We start from the raw sequence: 14,178 nt of genomic DNA, 5'->3' as shown, positions 1-14,178 counted from the left end.
AGTGCCATACATGGATCAGGGTTTATGCCATGGATTCTTGGAACAACTGACAGCTCAAATCCATCTTATAATAAGATTTATCTGAGATTTTAATAACTAACCTCTCTTGCTGGGATAATGACCACAAATAGTATCTATCTTATGCCAGATCTCTTTTTGGTAGAAAGCTTCCAATGAGCTTATTCCACTCTAGTAGCAAAAACTGTGGTGAGGACTCCAAAAGACACATCCTACACTACTGCTGGATGGTGTTGGGTTCATTGGCATGGGTACTGCTGGGGATTAGGTGAGAAGCAGAGGCAAGATGTCATTCATTACTAGGCATGATGAATTCTCTCCACTATCTAGGCATGTTGGAAGAATAAGAAATTGTTGCAGAAGAAAAGCAGCAATCATTCAATTAATTCACTCAACAACCTCTGATTGCTCATCTCCTGGGTGCCCGCGACTGTACTGTTCCAGTGTGAGTTCACTCTGACCACTCCTCCGCTCCAGACTGTGGAGAAGCTGCAGCAGAGACAGCCGAGCATTGATGGAACAGACAGTCCACTCAGACTGACGTACAAATCAGACCACTGTGCTCTGTGCCTGCTTTACTTGGAAAGGGATGTGTGCAGAAAGGGGAAGCTCTAAAAGAAGAAGAAGGAGCATGGGCAACCCCTTCATTCCATAACCAGAAGCTGACAGGTATGACCACAGGTCTTCAGAGTTATCACCACATGAAAAGTGTTGATCTTGAGTTAAAGACACCAGTCTTAAAAGCACCCAAATTTACCCCATTTCCATGCTAGAGTTATTTATCTAAGAAGTATGCCACCAAGACAAAGGACTTTTAGACAGACCTGACTAGACAAGAAACCATGACCTTTCCCAGCCCAACAATGACACAAGATGTGAAGGACAACCAGTCCTACAGTCCCGTGACATGCTCTTCGGAACGAGGCAGCCTTCCAGGGCCCTGGTGGCTGGTCCGGCCCCACAGGGTGGACGCCTGCTCTCAGACTCAAAGCATGCTATGGCCAGTACCCAGGCACCACCTGCCCTCAGGAAGGCTCAGCGTGGCCCAAGGACAGAGACAGGCAAGCTCATGCATGGGTTAGTATCACAGAGGGCAGTACCATCACCACATACAGAGTACCTGGGAACAACCTACTTTGAGGGCTCAAATGCAGATAGGTCTTCTGCCTTGGGCTTGAGGCTAAACCAGCAAAATAAAATGAAGAAAAAAACACACCCTGTGATATCAACAATGCCACATGTGCCATTTGCAAGATGCTTAGACAGGACTGAAATTGAAACGAGTGACTTCGTTTGTTTTTAATGGCTTAGAAGTGGGTCTCTCCAGCTTTCAGCACTCCAGGTACCTGTGGCTGAGGGCCCAGCTCACTGCAGCAGCAGCAGTAAAGATGGACAGAGTGGGTGTCAGGAAGCTCATTCAGGGGCTGACCAGCTCACTGGCCCACTCATCCTGTTACCTCTCTGCTCAACGGCAGAGGTCGCCCTTTAACTCCCATTTTGCTAGCTGTTTAATAATTTTGTTTTGGAACGGAAACTCAGTAAATTACAAAAGCCAGAGGAAAGAAGAATATAGAATGTGGAAATGCTTTCCTTCCAGGTCACGCTATTAAAAAGAAATCTCCACCAAGTGCCAATTGTAACTGGAGTCAAGAGATAGAAGTTGGGACTCCTTACTGTACCCATCAATGATGGCAGGTAGATACAGATCTCTTGGAGTTTTCAGATACAGCTTAATCACTGAAAACAGAGCTATTCCTTAAACTGGGAATCTTTAAAGAGTAAAAAATTGACTATATTAGTCATTCTGTAAACTCAATGAGCAGTCTTATCTTAACAACACTGATTTTACAGGTGTTAACCTGATCCTGGGCTTTCAGTTAGGAGCTGAGCATCAACTAGCCAGAGAGGGCCTTTCTGCTTTGCCCAAATAAGATAAGTAAGCTCTTGGGCTGACAATTAGTATGGAATTTAACTTCCAAATCTCCAAAATGCTGAAAGCTCAAAATACCAGTGGAGAAAGATATGAAACTGTTAGCAACGTAAATAAAGTCTCACCTTTTAAAACTCTGAGGTTCTCCTAATTATTTCCTTTCTAAGTATGAAAAAAGCTAAAAATTCAGAATTTGGTTTCTAAATTAAGAACAGAATTTTATAGTCCCTGCCACTTAAAAACACAAAAAGAGTAGAGGTGAGTCCATTTGTGACAACCTCCATTTCACTTGCTTTCTCATTAAGTAAGGCAGATCCCTGGGCATAACTCCCCTAAGCTTAAAAGACACAACTGCTGTACTGCTAAATGATGGATCAAAACCCATCCTGTAACAGCAATTCATTTCATCAGTGCTTTTAACACAAGCTCCACTCCCACCAAGCGAACGGGTTCATAGTCATTGGCAGACTAAATTCCCTTTCTGGCACGAGTCAAAAAATTTCCTTAACTAAGTACACATAAAAAATGACAATCTAATGACTTGGCTACTGAGGAAACCAGATGCCAACCTCACATTTCCTTAATGGCTGTCCTGATCAGCAAAAGACAAGATACGCTGAGTACCTTTTTAATGGTATTGTGCTTGCTGCTGCTGCCGCCGCTCCTGTCAGAGTTCTCGTTGTGCAGAATATCCAAAGCCGTCTCCCTCTCTTTTAGTTTCAAGGCCTCGATCTCTGTCTTGAGTTCGTTGAGTTGCTCTTGCAGATGCTTGCTCTTTTCCATATATTCCACCCTGACAGCAGGAGGACATTGTGTATCAGGGGTTGGGCAAACAGTAAGTCGTGGTTGAGATGCTCCTCAACCCACAAGCTACTCAGTGTAGGATCCAGGGTATGAGGCTTGGGGTTCACATCTGTACTTGGCCACTCATGGGCTGTGGGAGCTTGTGCTGCTCACTTAACTGTTATTAATCTGTTTCCTCATCAGTAAAATTAGGATAATGATCACCGAGCTGTTGTCAGGATTAAATAAAAGAAAGTAGGAAGGCCCTCCATAAACTCTCATAGAGTGCTCTCCAAATACCAAATGTCATAGATAGCCTTTAGTTCTGTACACAAGACAACATATGAAACAAGTCTCCTAGCACCCAAAATAATCTCATTGTCTCAACCCTTCTTGGAGCAGTAATTCAAGTGACACTTCTGATAGGCTACATCCACACCCCCACTTGTTCTGAGACTTCATCTCCCAAAGGTGACAGAAGCTCACTTAGCAAACACAAGGGAAAAAACAGATCCCCACCCTCACCTGCAAGTAGATACACAGAGCAACAGTATCTACAATGGTGAAAATCTGGAAACCACCCATGAAGTGTCCAACTACAAGGGCATGGCCAGTAAAGCCATACAACACAAATACAAGAACATTCTGTAGGGATTAGTTGGCTAGTATATGGACTCTGTCAACCTGTGTAAGGGTAAAAAGTGCTATGGTCTGAATGTCTATGTCTCCCCAAAATTCCTATATTGAAACTTATCACCAATGTGACAGTGTTAGGAAGTGAGGCCTTTGGGAGGTGATTAGGTCATAAGGGTGGAGCCCTCGTGAATGAGATTAGTTCCATTATAAAAGAGGCCCCAGAGAGACCTCTTGCCCCTTCCACCATGTGAACACACAGCAAGAAGGCACCATCTATGAAGCAGGAAGAGGGCCCTCACCAGATTCTGAGTTTGCTGGTGCCTTGATCATGGACTTCCCCACCTTCAGAACTGTAAGAAATAAATTTCTGTTGTGTATAAGCTACCCATCCTCTGGTATTTTGTTATAGCAGCCCAAACAGACTAAGACAGTAAGAAAATACAAACTATAAAACAGCAGGATACAGAACAGGATGTTGCCTCACCCTGATCACAACCACAAAAATATGTCTGGACAATAGTAAAAGGAACGCAGACAGCAGATACTACAGCTGGAGGCTCCGGTTCACTGGCAACCTAGCTATCCCTTCAGTATAAGAGCCCAAAGAGAAACATAGCTGGCTCGTGGTTGCCCACGCTGTATTCCACAGAGACATTCTCCCTAGAGGGTTATCCTGAGGATGCTACACATGGTAAAAGCACATAGGCTGTATGGCAGACAGATGAAGGGTTCTGACCCCTGCTATAGCCCTCATCAGCTATGTGATGCTGGGTGAGTTCACTAAACTCTCTGTGCTATTATTTATAAAATGGAACCATTAAAACCTATCTTTGATGTCAGTTTGGTGTTTGTTAGTTAGTAGGAATTATATGAGACAAAAGCCAAAAAACCCTGACACACAGGCTCTCAATATGTGGGAGCTGTTGGGATTGTTCTCTGGCAAGCTGTGGCACATTAACCAGTTTACTGAGAGCTCTGGGAATCAGGGGGACTTTGCTCTGGCTTCCTCTGCAGTGGGAATCCTTTCCATCTCAATCCATTTCCACTGACCATAAAATGAAGGTCATGCCAGGGCTCAGCTCAGTGCTGCCTGATGCAGCAGAGCTGGCTGTAGCTAGCCATTGGCTTCACTCAGCCTCGAGCCTGGGTTTCTTTTTGGTCACCTTTGTTCTGACATGGGAACCACCACAGGTCCCAGCCACTGGAGAACACAAGTAGGAGACAGCAGCAATCTAGTACCAGGTGAAAAGCAGTCAGACTGATTCAAAGACCCTTGACAACCCAGTCCTATACTTTAAGTGAGGTTTGGAGCCACTGTAAACACAAGGTCACCAATCAAGTGTTATTTTTTTCCTGGAAGATTGAACGCTGATCTGTTGTCCTTCAATTCTGATTAGGAACTTCTTCCTCCAGGGCGTGAGAACACAGCAAACCTCTGCAGGAGCTAGTGACAGGCTGCTGTGGTGACCCTCCACTTCCCCAGGCCCAGACCCACCACTCTAGTTCACGGCTGCCCAGAGCAGGGCACAAGGGACTACGTACTTTTCTTTCTCTATCTCCATGGAAAGCCTCTTCATGTCAGTATCCTTGAAGTCAAAAGACAGGCTGTCACCAATGAGGTTGAAGCTTGGTATGTCAGGAGGCAATGGTGCTGGAATTGGGTTCATGGGCTATGAATGAAAAATGTCAGATCAGGAGGTTTGGGTTATACAAGAACTGCTGTGTAACAACAACCCTCCAGCAGCCACAAGGGCAGTGGGCACAATGTTGGCACTGGCTCCCAGCACCACCACGACCTCCCAACACAACTGTGATCCTCGTCTCTTCTCTTCAATCCCTGCAAACTCGCTGCTGCCAGGTGAACACAAACCCTTATTCACTTTTTCATTAGGAAACTCCCAGGCCCTGTGCTAGGAGCTGGAGGGGCAGAGAACAAGACAGCATCCCTGGCTTTGAGCAGCTAAAAGTTTTGTTCAAGGAATTGATGGGTTCACAGATCATCACAGTTAAATAAGGTAAACACTGTGACCAGGGAACGAACAGAGGCTGAGGGGGATGGAAAAGGAATGCCAGAAGAGAAGCTGCTTCCACTGGTATCAGAGAATGTGCCAGAAGGCAGTGGGTGGGGCCTAGTGTTCAGTGAGAGTGCGGGTGACTACAGTGCCAGTGTGAGGAGGTGGGTGGGAGATGTGCCCCAGGCCATGCTCCACTTGCATGCTGAGGGGCTTAGATTTGGGAGCCAGAGCCAGAGCAGAGCTTGAAGCAGAGGGTGGAGTAATTAGATTTGTTTTTAGGATTTTCATCCCAGAACAAAGGATCACCTAAAGTATGGCCCCACTCTACCTCCCTGCTTCTCCCACTATTTGCCCTACTAATAGGTGTTGTTATTATCATACAGTGTTGTTTATTATCCCTTGGACCACTTTGCTTTCCCATCTCTACCATTTCTTCTCCCTAGACTCTATCCCTCTTTCAAGGTCCTTCTCAAATACTATTATCTCTTACCAAAGCCTTTCTAGATCCCTCTCGGACACATGGCAACTCTTTTCTTTTTCTTTGCTTTCTGTCCCCCCTTTTTTTGCTTGTTTTGGTGGCTGGCCAGTACAGGGACTTTGCTTTCCCTTAACATTGTGTTTACAGTTCTGTGATGACACTTCTGTAATTCTACCTGGTAAAAGATTCCCTTTTGTCTGTGTCTTCTCCTTTCTACTGTTTGTAAGTGTCCTGAGGGTGGATCTGCCTCTTTTTCATCTTGGATCTTTTACTGAGTCTAGGACAGTGTCTGGGAAGGACTCAGAATATTCATTTGAGACAATAACAAGATCTGAAGTGAGGATAATAGAAGTGGTGCTGAGGGGAGGCTTCTGGGTATTGGGGACACACTGCTTTCTGATCTGAGTGCTGGGTACATGGGTGTATTTGGTTTGTGAAAATTCATCAAGTGGGGCTGTTGTCATTTGGGCACTTCTCTGTATGTATGCTATACTTCATAACAATTTCCAGAAAAGATAAGTACTAGCTGCTGCACCATTGATGAGAGCATAAACTGGTACGACCTCTTTGGAGAGTATCCAAATTGAACATTTGACCCCACAGTTCTATTTATGAGAATTTATTACAGCAATATAGCCACATGATGTGCAAAGATTTGTGTTCAGGGATGTTCAGTGCAGTTTCATTGAAAATTGCAAAAGAAAACAGATTAAATATCCATCCATCAGGGATGGTTTAGATGAATTACAATCCATCCATACCACAAAATATGATTAAAAAGCTGAGGTGGATGATCTCCTCCAGGATTTATTGCTAAGAGGAAAGAGCAAAGTTAGAACAACATATAAAGTTACTCTAATGTATGTTTTAAAAACACACACATCTCAGGTGTGCAGCCCAGCTGAGCCCTCAGACGACTCAAGTCCCAGCTGCCATCTGACTGCAACCACCTGAGAGATTCCCCATGAGGACTTCTGGCCTGAAGTCTCTGAACCCTCCAAGCCATGAGGGTAATAATAAGTAGTTGTTTTGAGCCACACGGTTGGCTGGCTGGTTGGCTTGGGGTGATTTGTTACACAGTAACAGATAATCAGAACATATGGCAATAGCAAACTGCTCACATTTCCCCCCTGCTTCACACCCTGGGCAGCTTATGCCTCTTGTGCCCTGCATGCATCTGTGTCCTAGCCTGGAACACCCTATCATCTCTTCTCCACCTGGCTAGTTCCTGCTCCTCCTGTAAGAGTCCTGAGCCTCTCCTGCCCCTTTGGGCTGAGCTCCCTTCTCCTCCTCTAGGCACCTTTGCACCCTGTGCACACCTGTCTGTATACAGACTTCTAACTGCATGGTATTATGTGGATGTAATACATAGGTGTGCAAAAAAGTCTGCCAAACTGAATGCACAGAGGAAAGTAAAGGAAGAAGCTTCTATTCATTTTATGACCCCATTTAATGGAAGTCTGCCTCCTTGTCCCAAAACTGAGGTTGGCAGCTAGTTCTTGCACAGCAGTAATTCACTCTAACACACACAGTCAATCTCTTCCCAGAACTATAATTATGGCACATAGCATGTACTGATAGCTGAAGATGACATTCAGCTCAGCATTAAGAGGCTAGAAAGCAAATTCTCTTGAGGATAACTTTGGACTATATTACTTAGAATAACATTTCACAGCTGAAAAAGGCCCTGTTGCCTATTAGGTAGGCAACCAGAGAGGTAACCACCTAGTCCAAGGCCAAATGGCAGACTAGGGGTGTTCTATTCAGTCCCTCCCCACAGGTTCTCTCATTCTGCCATGTGTTTGCTTGAATGGTCACCCTGATGGCACCATCAGATGAAAGGAAGGGCTGGGAAGGAAGGAAAGGTCACCAGGTCTGAGACAGCCACAGGTTGGCGGCCTCCACCCAGGCTCACCGGGTACATGGGCTTGGTGGCGATTTCCAGGAGCTTTTGCTTGGCCCTTCGCTCTGCCTCACGGGCTTCCTGCAGGTCCTGCTTCAACTGATCTGCCTCCTTGGCCCTGCAAGGAAAGGAAGAGGCATCAGCTCCGCAGAAGAGGACAGGTAGAGGGAAGAGACCCCCCACCTCACCCACACCCACCCCAGAGAAGAAGGACCTGGGTTAACCCTTGAGGATGGTTTCTGACAAGGCAGACAAGGACAGTGGGGCAGGGACATTTACATGAAATCAGAACTTACAAAGCAAGGGCAACATTCCTGGGCATAACTATTTGTTTCAACTGCTAAATCTAAACTTGAAGAGCAAGGAAGCCGGTGGGGAAATAAGCCAAACAAGAACCTTTCCAGTGGGCGGAGGGGGTAAAGAGTTGGGGGAGAGGCCGGATGCTTTCTCTGCTTCATTTCTGGGTGACAGTTGGCTGGCCAAAGGAAGAGTATGTGGATCAGAGGTCTTATATTGGATCACAAAGGGAAGACTATGAAAGAACTGTTTCTTCATAGCACCCAAGTAAAGCACTTGCAGGCCGAGCACCAACTTTCTCAGGCAGCGAGACAAGCCAATCACTGAGGGCATCCATGCCTTGGGGCAGATCCTCACCCACAGGACACAGGCTGGGCATGGCATGTGAGACCTAGCACAGGGACTTGGCCTGACAAGCATCACTAACAGAGCATGTGACCCACAAACAGAAAGAAAGGGGCCGGGACAGGGCAGCCAACAAGGAGCCATATTCCCAGAATGACAGGCAAAGAGTGGTGAGGAAAACTGTAGTGAATGTACCTTGGAAGCTAAAAGCCAAATTCAAGTGTTCTAAATCAACAGAGCCAGATGCTGTGGGGAAGGTGCCAGCATTTATCTGAAGGCTGTGGGACCAGAACAATCCAGAGCCTAGAATAGTCTCTGAAAAGTACAGACAACAGTTCCATCCTTCAACCTGGGCATGAGCTGGGGCATCTGGGCCACAAAGAGGATCCTGGTCCTCCTCCCCCATCTGCCAAAGAAGGCTGCAGGAAAGTAGGCACCTAGCTTCCCTTTAAAGGCAAATAACTATCCTCCTGCATCCCCCCAAATAAAAAGAGAAAAGAATCACATTTCTTCTAATGCATTAAGAGCCCCCTCATATTGCCCCAGCTAAAAGCAGTTTGTGGACTCGCTCAATGGTTTTCCTGCAAACAAGGCTCTCAGAAAGACAGGGGCTTATCATAAAAGCATGACCAGAGAGGTCCACTCGGCAAGGGAATGGTGTTCATGTGCCCTTCCAACAGCTCCAGCACCCCCCAACCTGTCAAGGAAGGAGCCTCTCCCCTGCCCCAGGAGATGGAGAAGCAGCCTGAGAACAGTGGCTGGCAAGCTCTGCCTCAGGGCAGGGTTAGGACCAGCAGCCCCTCACTGGGCACCTTGCTGGGTCCAGTGCTCAGGACACGCCTGCCCCCTTACCTCCTCTCTGACTCCTCGGCCATCTTCAGCGCCAGTACCTCAGCCTCCAGCACCTTCTGCTCCATCAGGCGCTTCTCCTCCTCTGTCCGAATGGCTGTGGCCTTGATGCGCTGCATTTCCTGCTCAGCCTCTGCAGCCTTCTGTGCCAGGAGTTTTGCTTCCTCCTCGGTGATCTGGGCCTTTTCAGCCAAGAGGTCGGCTGTCTCCTCAGACCGCATCTGGAGAGAAGCGTGTTCTCAGCTGGAGTGGGGTAATGTGCCTTTTCTGCCCCCAGCCTGGTCTCGGACATTCAGTTAAGCAAGAACCAGAGTCTTGAACTCCTCAGGCCCTCCCATTGAGTTTCCCCCCAGTGACCCTCTGATAACAGATGAGAAGCCGCATTCCCCAACTTTTCATGAGGGTCCTCAGGCTCTACCCATAGGGAGCAATAAGAACAAGCACCTTTTCTGAGCATCCACTTCATCTGAGGCTTATGCTTCATGAGGGAGAAAAACACTCTGTTCTTTCCCTCTAAAACCAGAGGAGGTTTTGCACCCCCAGGTGACAGGTGGCAATGTCTGGAGACATTTTTGACTGTCACAAATGGAGGGTGAGGTGATATTGCTGGCACCTGGTGGGGAGGCCAGGCACACTGCTACCCCTCTTTCAATGCAGAGGACAGCCCCAAATGTCAGTAGTGGCGAGGCTGAGAAGCTCTGCTTCAAAGGCAACCCCGTGGTGAACGTGGAGTTTGGCTACACATGAAAACTTCAATCTGCTCCTGCCAAAATAGGTGGAAAGAATTTTTAAAAGCTGAAATGAAATGTATCAGGGCTGGCTTATTAGCTCAGATGGTTAAAGTGTGGTGGTGTAACACAAAGGTCAAGGGTTCAGATCCCTACACCAGCCAGACACCAAAAAAACTAATAAATAAATAAAATAAGATGAAATAAAGTGTATCAAGCAAATGTTGCTAATTCACAGTCTTCAGGAGGTCTAACTCTTGTAAAGCAAGGAAATCATCACGTAGCCTCCTAGGACTTGGGACCCTGACCCCTGGGAAATCACCAGTGCTTCATTGGCCATCGTTGCTTCTTCTTTCATCTGCAGCAGCCTCCTCTCCAATTCATCCCTTGTGCGTTCAGCCTCCTCCCTCATCTGCTTCTCTCGAGCGAGGCGCTGCCGCTCCATCTGGGAGGGAATAAGAGCAGTCACCGAGTCATAGGGCTCAAGACCTAAGGTGCCACAGGGACTCAAGAATGACCAGTCTCTAGAGTCTCCCTTTTGGGGATCCTTTTCTTCCCTTTACTTCATATAGCCAGGGTCATTCTTGCTGCCCACCACCCCATGTCTTTCCAAACCAGTTGCAGAGGTGAAAGCTGGGCCCCTTGAAAAAAATTCCAGTGGTGAACGAACAAACAAAAAACCAAGCCCAGTCTCCTCCTGGATGAAAAGAGGCATTCTCGCACCTGAAACAGCCACCATGCCAATGCCCCCTTTTGTTGAGAAAACCCACTGTCTCTGTCCTATGGCCGAAGGGACACAATGCAGGTCCTCCCCCCAAGATGGAGCCCCAGAAATAAGCAGGCTCTCTTCTGGGCAGATGAGGCCCTCTCTTCTGCCATCATTTCTAATCCACATGGACACCCTCACATCTCTGATTTCATCAACAATAACTCTACTCTTGCCTTCAACCCACAGAGAAGATGGAAGAGTTCTGTGTGCAGCATCAATAGTTCACACACTATTATTTCACAGGGGGAAGCTGCAGCAGCCACGACACAGATTCAAGCAATCTCATGGGGACACAACTCCTGAGTCAGGCCTATGACAGGAGGGAGCCAGGCAGGGAACACAGCCCTCTGTCCTTAAGGCAACAGTACAAAGCTGCCACCACCTCCCTTGCCTTCTGGATCACTACATTAATTGGGCCACACACTGAGCTTAATAAGGAGAACAAGCATAGGACGATGCTATTCTCTGTGATCCCAGGGTACTAACTGAGTTCAGAAAACAGAAGCCAGAAGTGACCACTGCACTATTTTTGGCCTTAAATAATTAAAGCACGTTTAATTACTTATTTCAAACTGTAGTAACACAAGATTTCTAAGACTTCTGCTTTTTCTAAATACTAAGCCAAAAAAATGCATTCAAATTTGAAAGAATAATGTAAAGACAAGCAATAAAATACTGTTCAGTTTGTCTCCAATTTTCCTCTTGCAGGTCAACGAAAAGCTTGGCAATTTGTTCTCTAATTTCCATCATACTACAATTTCCATAAGGTCAATTACTACATCTCTATTATTCTCCACTTGAAAAAAGCCCAGGTAACCCCTTTTAGTCCACAGCATTGTACGTTCCATGAGACACTCACCATAATAATAAAGGATGTCCCATTTGCAAAGCAGTTTATCACTTACAAAGACTCTCAGGTATAAAGAAGATCCAAGAAAGAGAAGACGTATCACTAACTCCACTTGATAGAAGAGAAAACTGAGGTCTATAAGGTCACTGACTAACACCACATCCTAAGTCTCAGATCTGGCTCCAACGTCATTGTTTGCTTTACTGGGCCATGGAACCTCCTGACGTGCAATTGTACAGATGCCAGGGATGAGCCTCTACTGTTCTACAGGCAATGCAGGTTTGGGGTATGTTTGTGTTGTCCTCTGCCAGGGCCTGGTGGCCTACACAATCCTTGATGTTTTTAGATCTCTCACTTCTAAGCTTTGCTCTGCTGAGAAAGAGGTCAAAAAGAGCTCGTCTTGAAGTTGTCACTGTGACCCATGCTGGCTCAGGAGCATTTCTTTGTCCAACAAAACCCATCCTGCTACATCCAAAGCATCCCAAAGAGCACATCTATGGTCCAGCATCTCAGAAGGCAAAGAGACGGAGAACCAAAAACACACCAGGTCAACCTGGGCATTTCATTCTAAGTCCCAGGGCTGGTGGCCAGCCTCTGTGGTATACCCAAATCAGAGAGCTGCACACAGGCTAATTACTACAACTCTGAGCCTGCAAGTCCTGAGGGCAGCCAACTGTATTTACTGCTACTCTATCTAGTAGTTTGCCCCAAAACACAATTGATATTCTCAACAGCAAGGCCCAAATTAGTTGTGTGGATTTCAGTGAGTAGAAAAGATCTATGTGTAGAAAACAATGATGCAGAGTGTCCGTCCAGTCTGCTAATAGGCACTCCCAGCACTTCCTGCAGTGGAGGGTGGACTGATCTGCAGAGGGGAAGTGTGGCCAAGTCTAATTAGCATTCCAGCAGCAAGCACAGAAATGCCACCATGCATTCTATCACCATCTAATTAGAAAAGGAGAAGGCCAAGCAAAGAAGGTAGACAGGCAAAAGGAAAGAAAGACAGCTAGATGGATGGACAGATGCATGTATGCTTGGCTACTCCATCCCAAACCTGTGTTAATCACACTTTACTTAACTTCACTTAAGTGTAGAAATAATTAGAGATGTTTCTTTTAGATATGCTATTAGAGGTTATTCCTCATTTCCAGAACTGACATCCCACCAGCTGGGCATCAATCAATCAAGACACTACAAGGATAAAATAAGAGTGGACACATCCATGGCCAACAACCATTTCTTACCTCTCAGGCCCACATGGACCAAGCAGCAACACTGTCAGTTAAAACAACATCTTACTCACCTGCTTTCTAGCCTTCTCCTCCCTGGCCTGGGCTTTCATCTGCTGAACTTCCAAAGAATCAGCCTTCCTTCTCCTCATAAATAGGTCATGGTTTCCGATACATAGCTGGAGAATCTGTAGTCCAAAAGCAGGAGACATGTTAATATGCACGAATTACTTCACTGCCTACCAAACCCCAAGTGCTATAGAATCCTTGGCTTTTGTGGGTAGCAGTATACCTGCTGAGGAAAGTGTACAGTAAAATATCAAAGCCCTACTAACGGCCTCTAGTGCTCTCAGCTCTGGAGACATGCAAAATGAAGGTGCCTCAGATATGACAGGAGGTAAAAAAAAAAAAAAAAAAAAAAAAAAAACAAGTGAAGCATTTCTTCTGGATGTCCTTTATTCTCCTAAGTCAAGATGTGGCTCTGCAGATCACGGAGGACAGATAGGAAAGCTCATTCAGTGATTCGGGTTGGGAAAATAGGTTATTCATGAGTAAAAAAATAAGCTGGATCCCTCCCTCACACCATACACAAAAATTGACTCTGGAAGGATTAAAGACTTAAATGCAAAGATCAAGCCCTTGAAACTTTTAGAAGAGAATATAGAAGAATGTCTTTATAATCAAAGGATAAGGAAAGATGACAAGTAAGACACAAAACACACAAATGATTAAGAAAAATTTATATATTTGTCTACATTAAAATTAAGTTTTTTAATTGTCAAAACATTATAAAAACACCAGGGATTGGATTTCTATACCGGCCAGCTGCCAAAAAAAGAAAAAAAGAAAAAGACCAGAAAAGGAGGAAAAGCAAGCCATAAACTGGGTGAAGATATAACCAACAGAAAAAAAACGAACAACCCAGGAGAAAAAAGACCAAAAGATATGAAACAACATTTAACAAAGACCAATAAATACATGAAAAGACGTTCAACTTCATTAGTAATTACAAAAATGCAAATTAATATGACACTGAGGTCCACTTTCTATGCACAAGATTGGAAAAAATTTTAAAGGCTGGTAACACAAGTGCTGAAGATATAAGGCAAAAGGAGGTCTCACCCACTACTGTTGGGTCTGTAAACTGATTCATCTTCTTTGGAAAAAAATGTGTCATAGTTGTGAATTTGAACATACACTAAGCCCTGTACTTCTGTGTATATATTCTAGAGGCTAGAGAAACTGTTACCCATGTGCATCACGAGGCAAATACAAGAATGTTCCTAACAGCCTGTTAAAACAGTACAGAAGTGGAAAGCATTTAATTGTCCATTAATAGGAGAATTAA

General features: G+C 45.5%; 1 protein-coding gene across 2 annotated transcripts in view; it reads right to left on the bottom strand.

The window, feature by feature from the left end:
* NF2 (NF2, moesin-ezrin-radixin like (MERLIN) tumor suppressor) overlaps positions 1-14,178 on the bottom strand; it is a 78,066-nt gene that overhangs the window by 12,340 nt on the left and 51,548 nt on the right. Inside the window, exons 10-16 of one of the 2 annotated variants that reach the window (XM_063085027.1) lie at positions 12,905-13,018; positions 10,305-10,427; positions 9,258-9,475; positions 7,776-7,881; positions 4,910-5,037; positions 2,573-2,741; positions 1,154-1,198 (exon numbers count right to left, since the gene is read on the bottom strand). In XM_063085027.1, the coding sequence (XP_062941097.1) occupies positions 1,163-1,198; positions 2,573-2,741; positions 4,910-5,037; positions 7,776-7,881; positions 9,258-9,475; positions 10,305-10,427; positions 12,905-13,018 (894 nt within the window). In that variant the 3' untranslated portion in view covers positions 1,154-1,162. Of the gene's footprint in view, positions 1-1,085; positions 1,199-2,556; positions 2,742-4,909; positions 5,038-7,775; positions 7,882-9,257; positions 9,476-10,304; positions 10,428-12,904; positions 13,019-14,178 lie in introns of those variants that run through there. The other variant, XM_063085034.1, reaches the window with a different exon arrangement.

Source organism: Cynocephalus volans, chromosome 2 (genome assembly GCF_027409185.1).
Source record: "Cynocephalus volans isolate mCynVol1 chromosome 2, mCynVol1.pri, whole genome shotgun sequence".
Taxonomy (NCBI): domain Eukaryota; kingdom Metazoa; phylum Chordata; class Mammalia; order Dermoptera; family Cynocephalidae; genus Cynocephalus; species Cynocephalus volans.
Note: the sequence above shows the minus strand (reverse complement) of the source record. Positions and strands in the feature narration are given on the sequence as shown.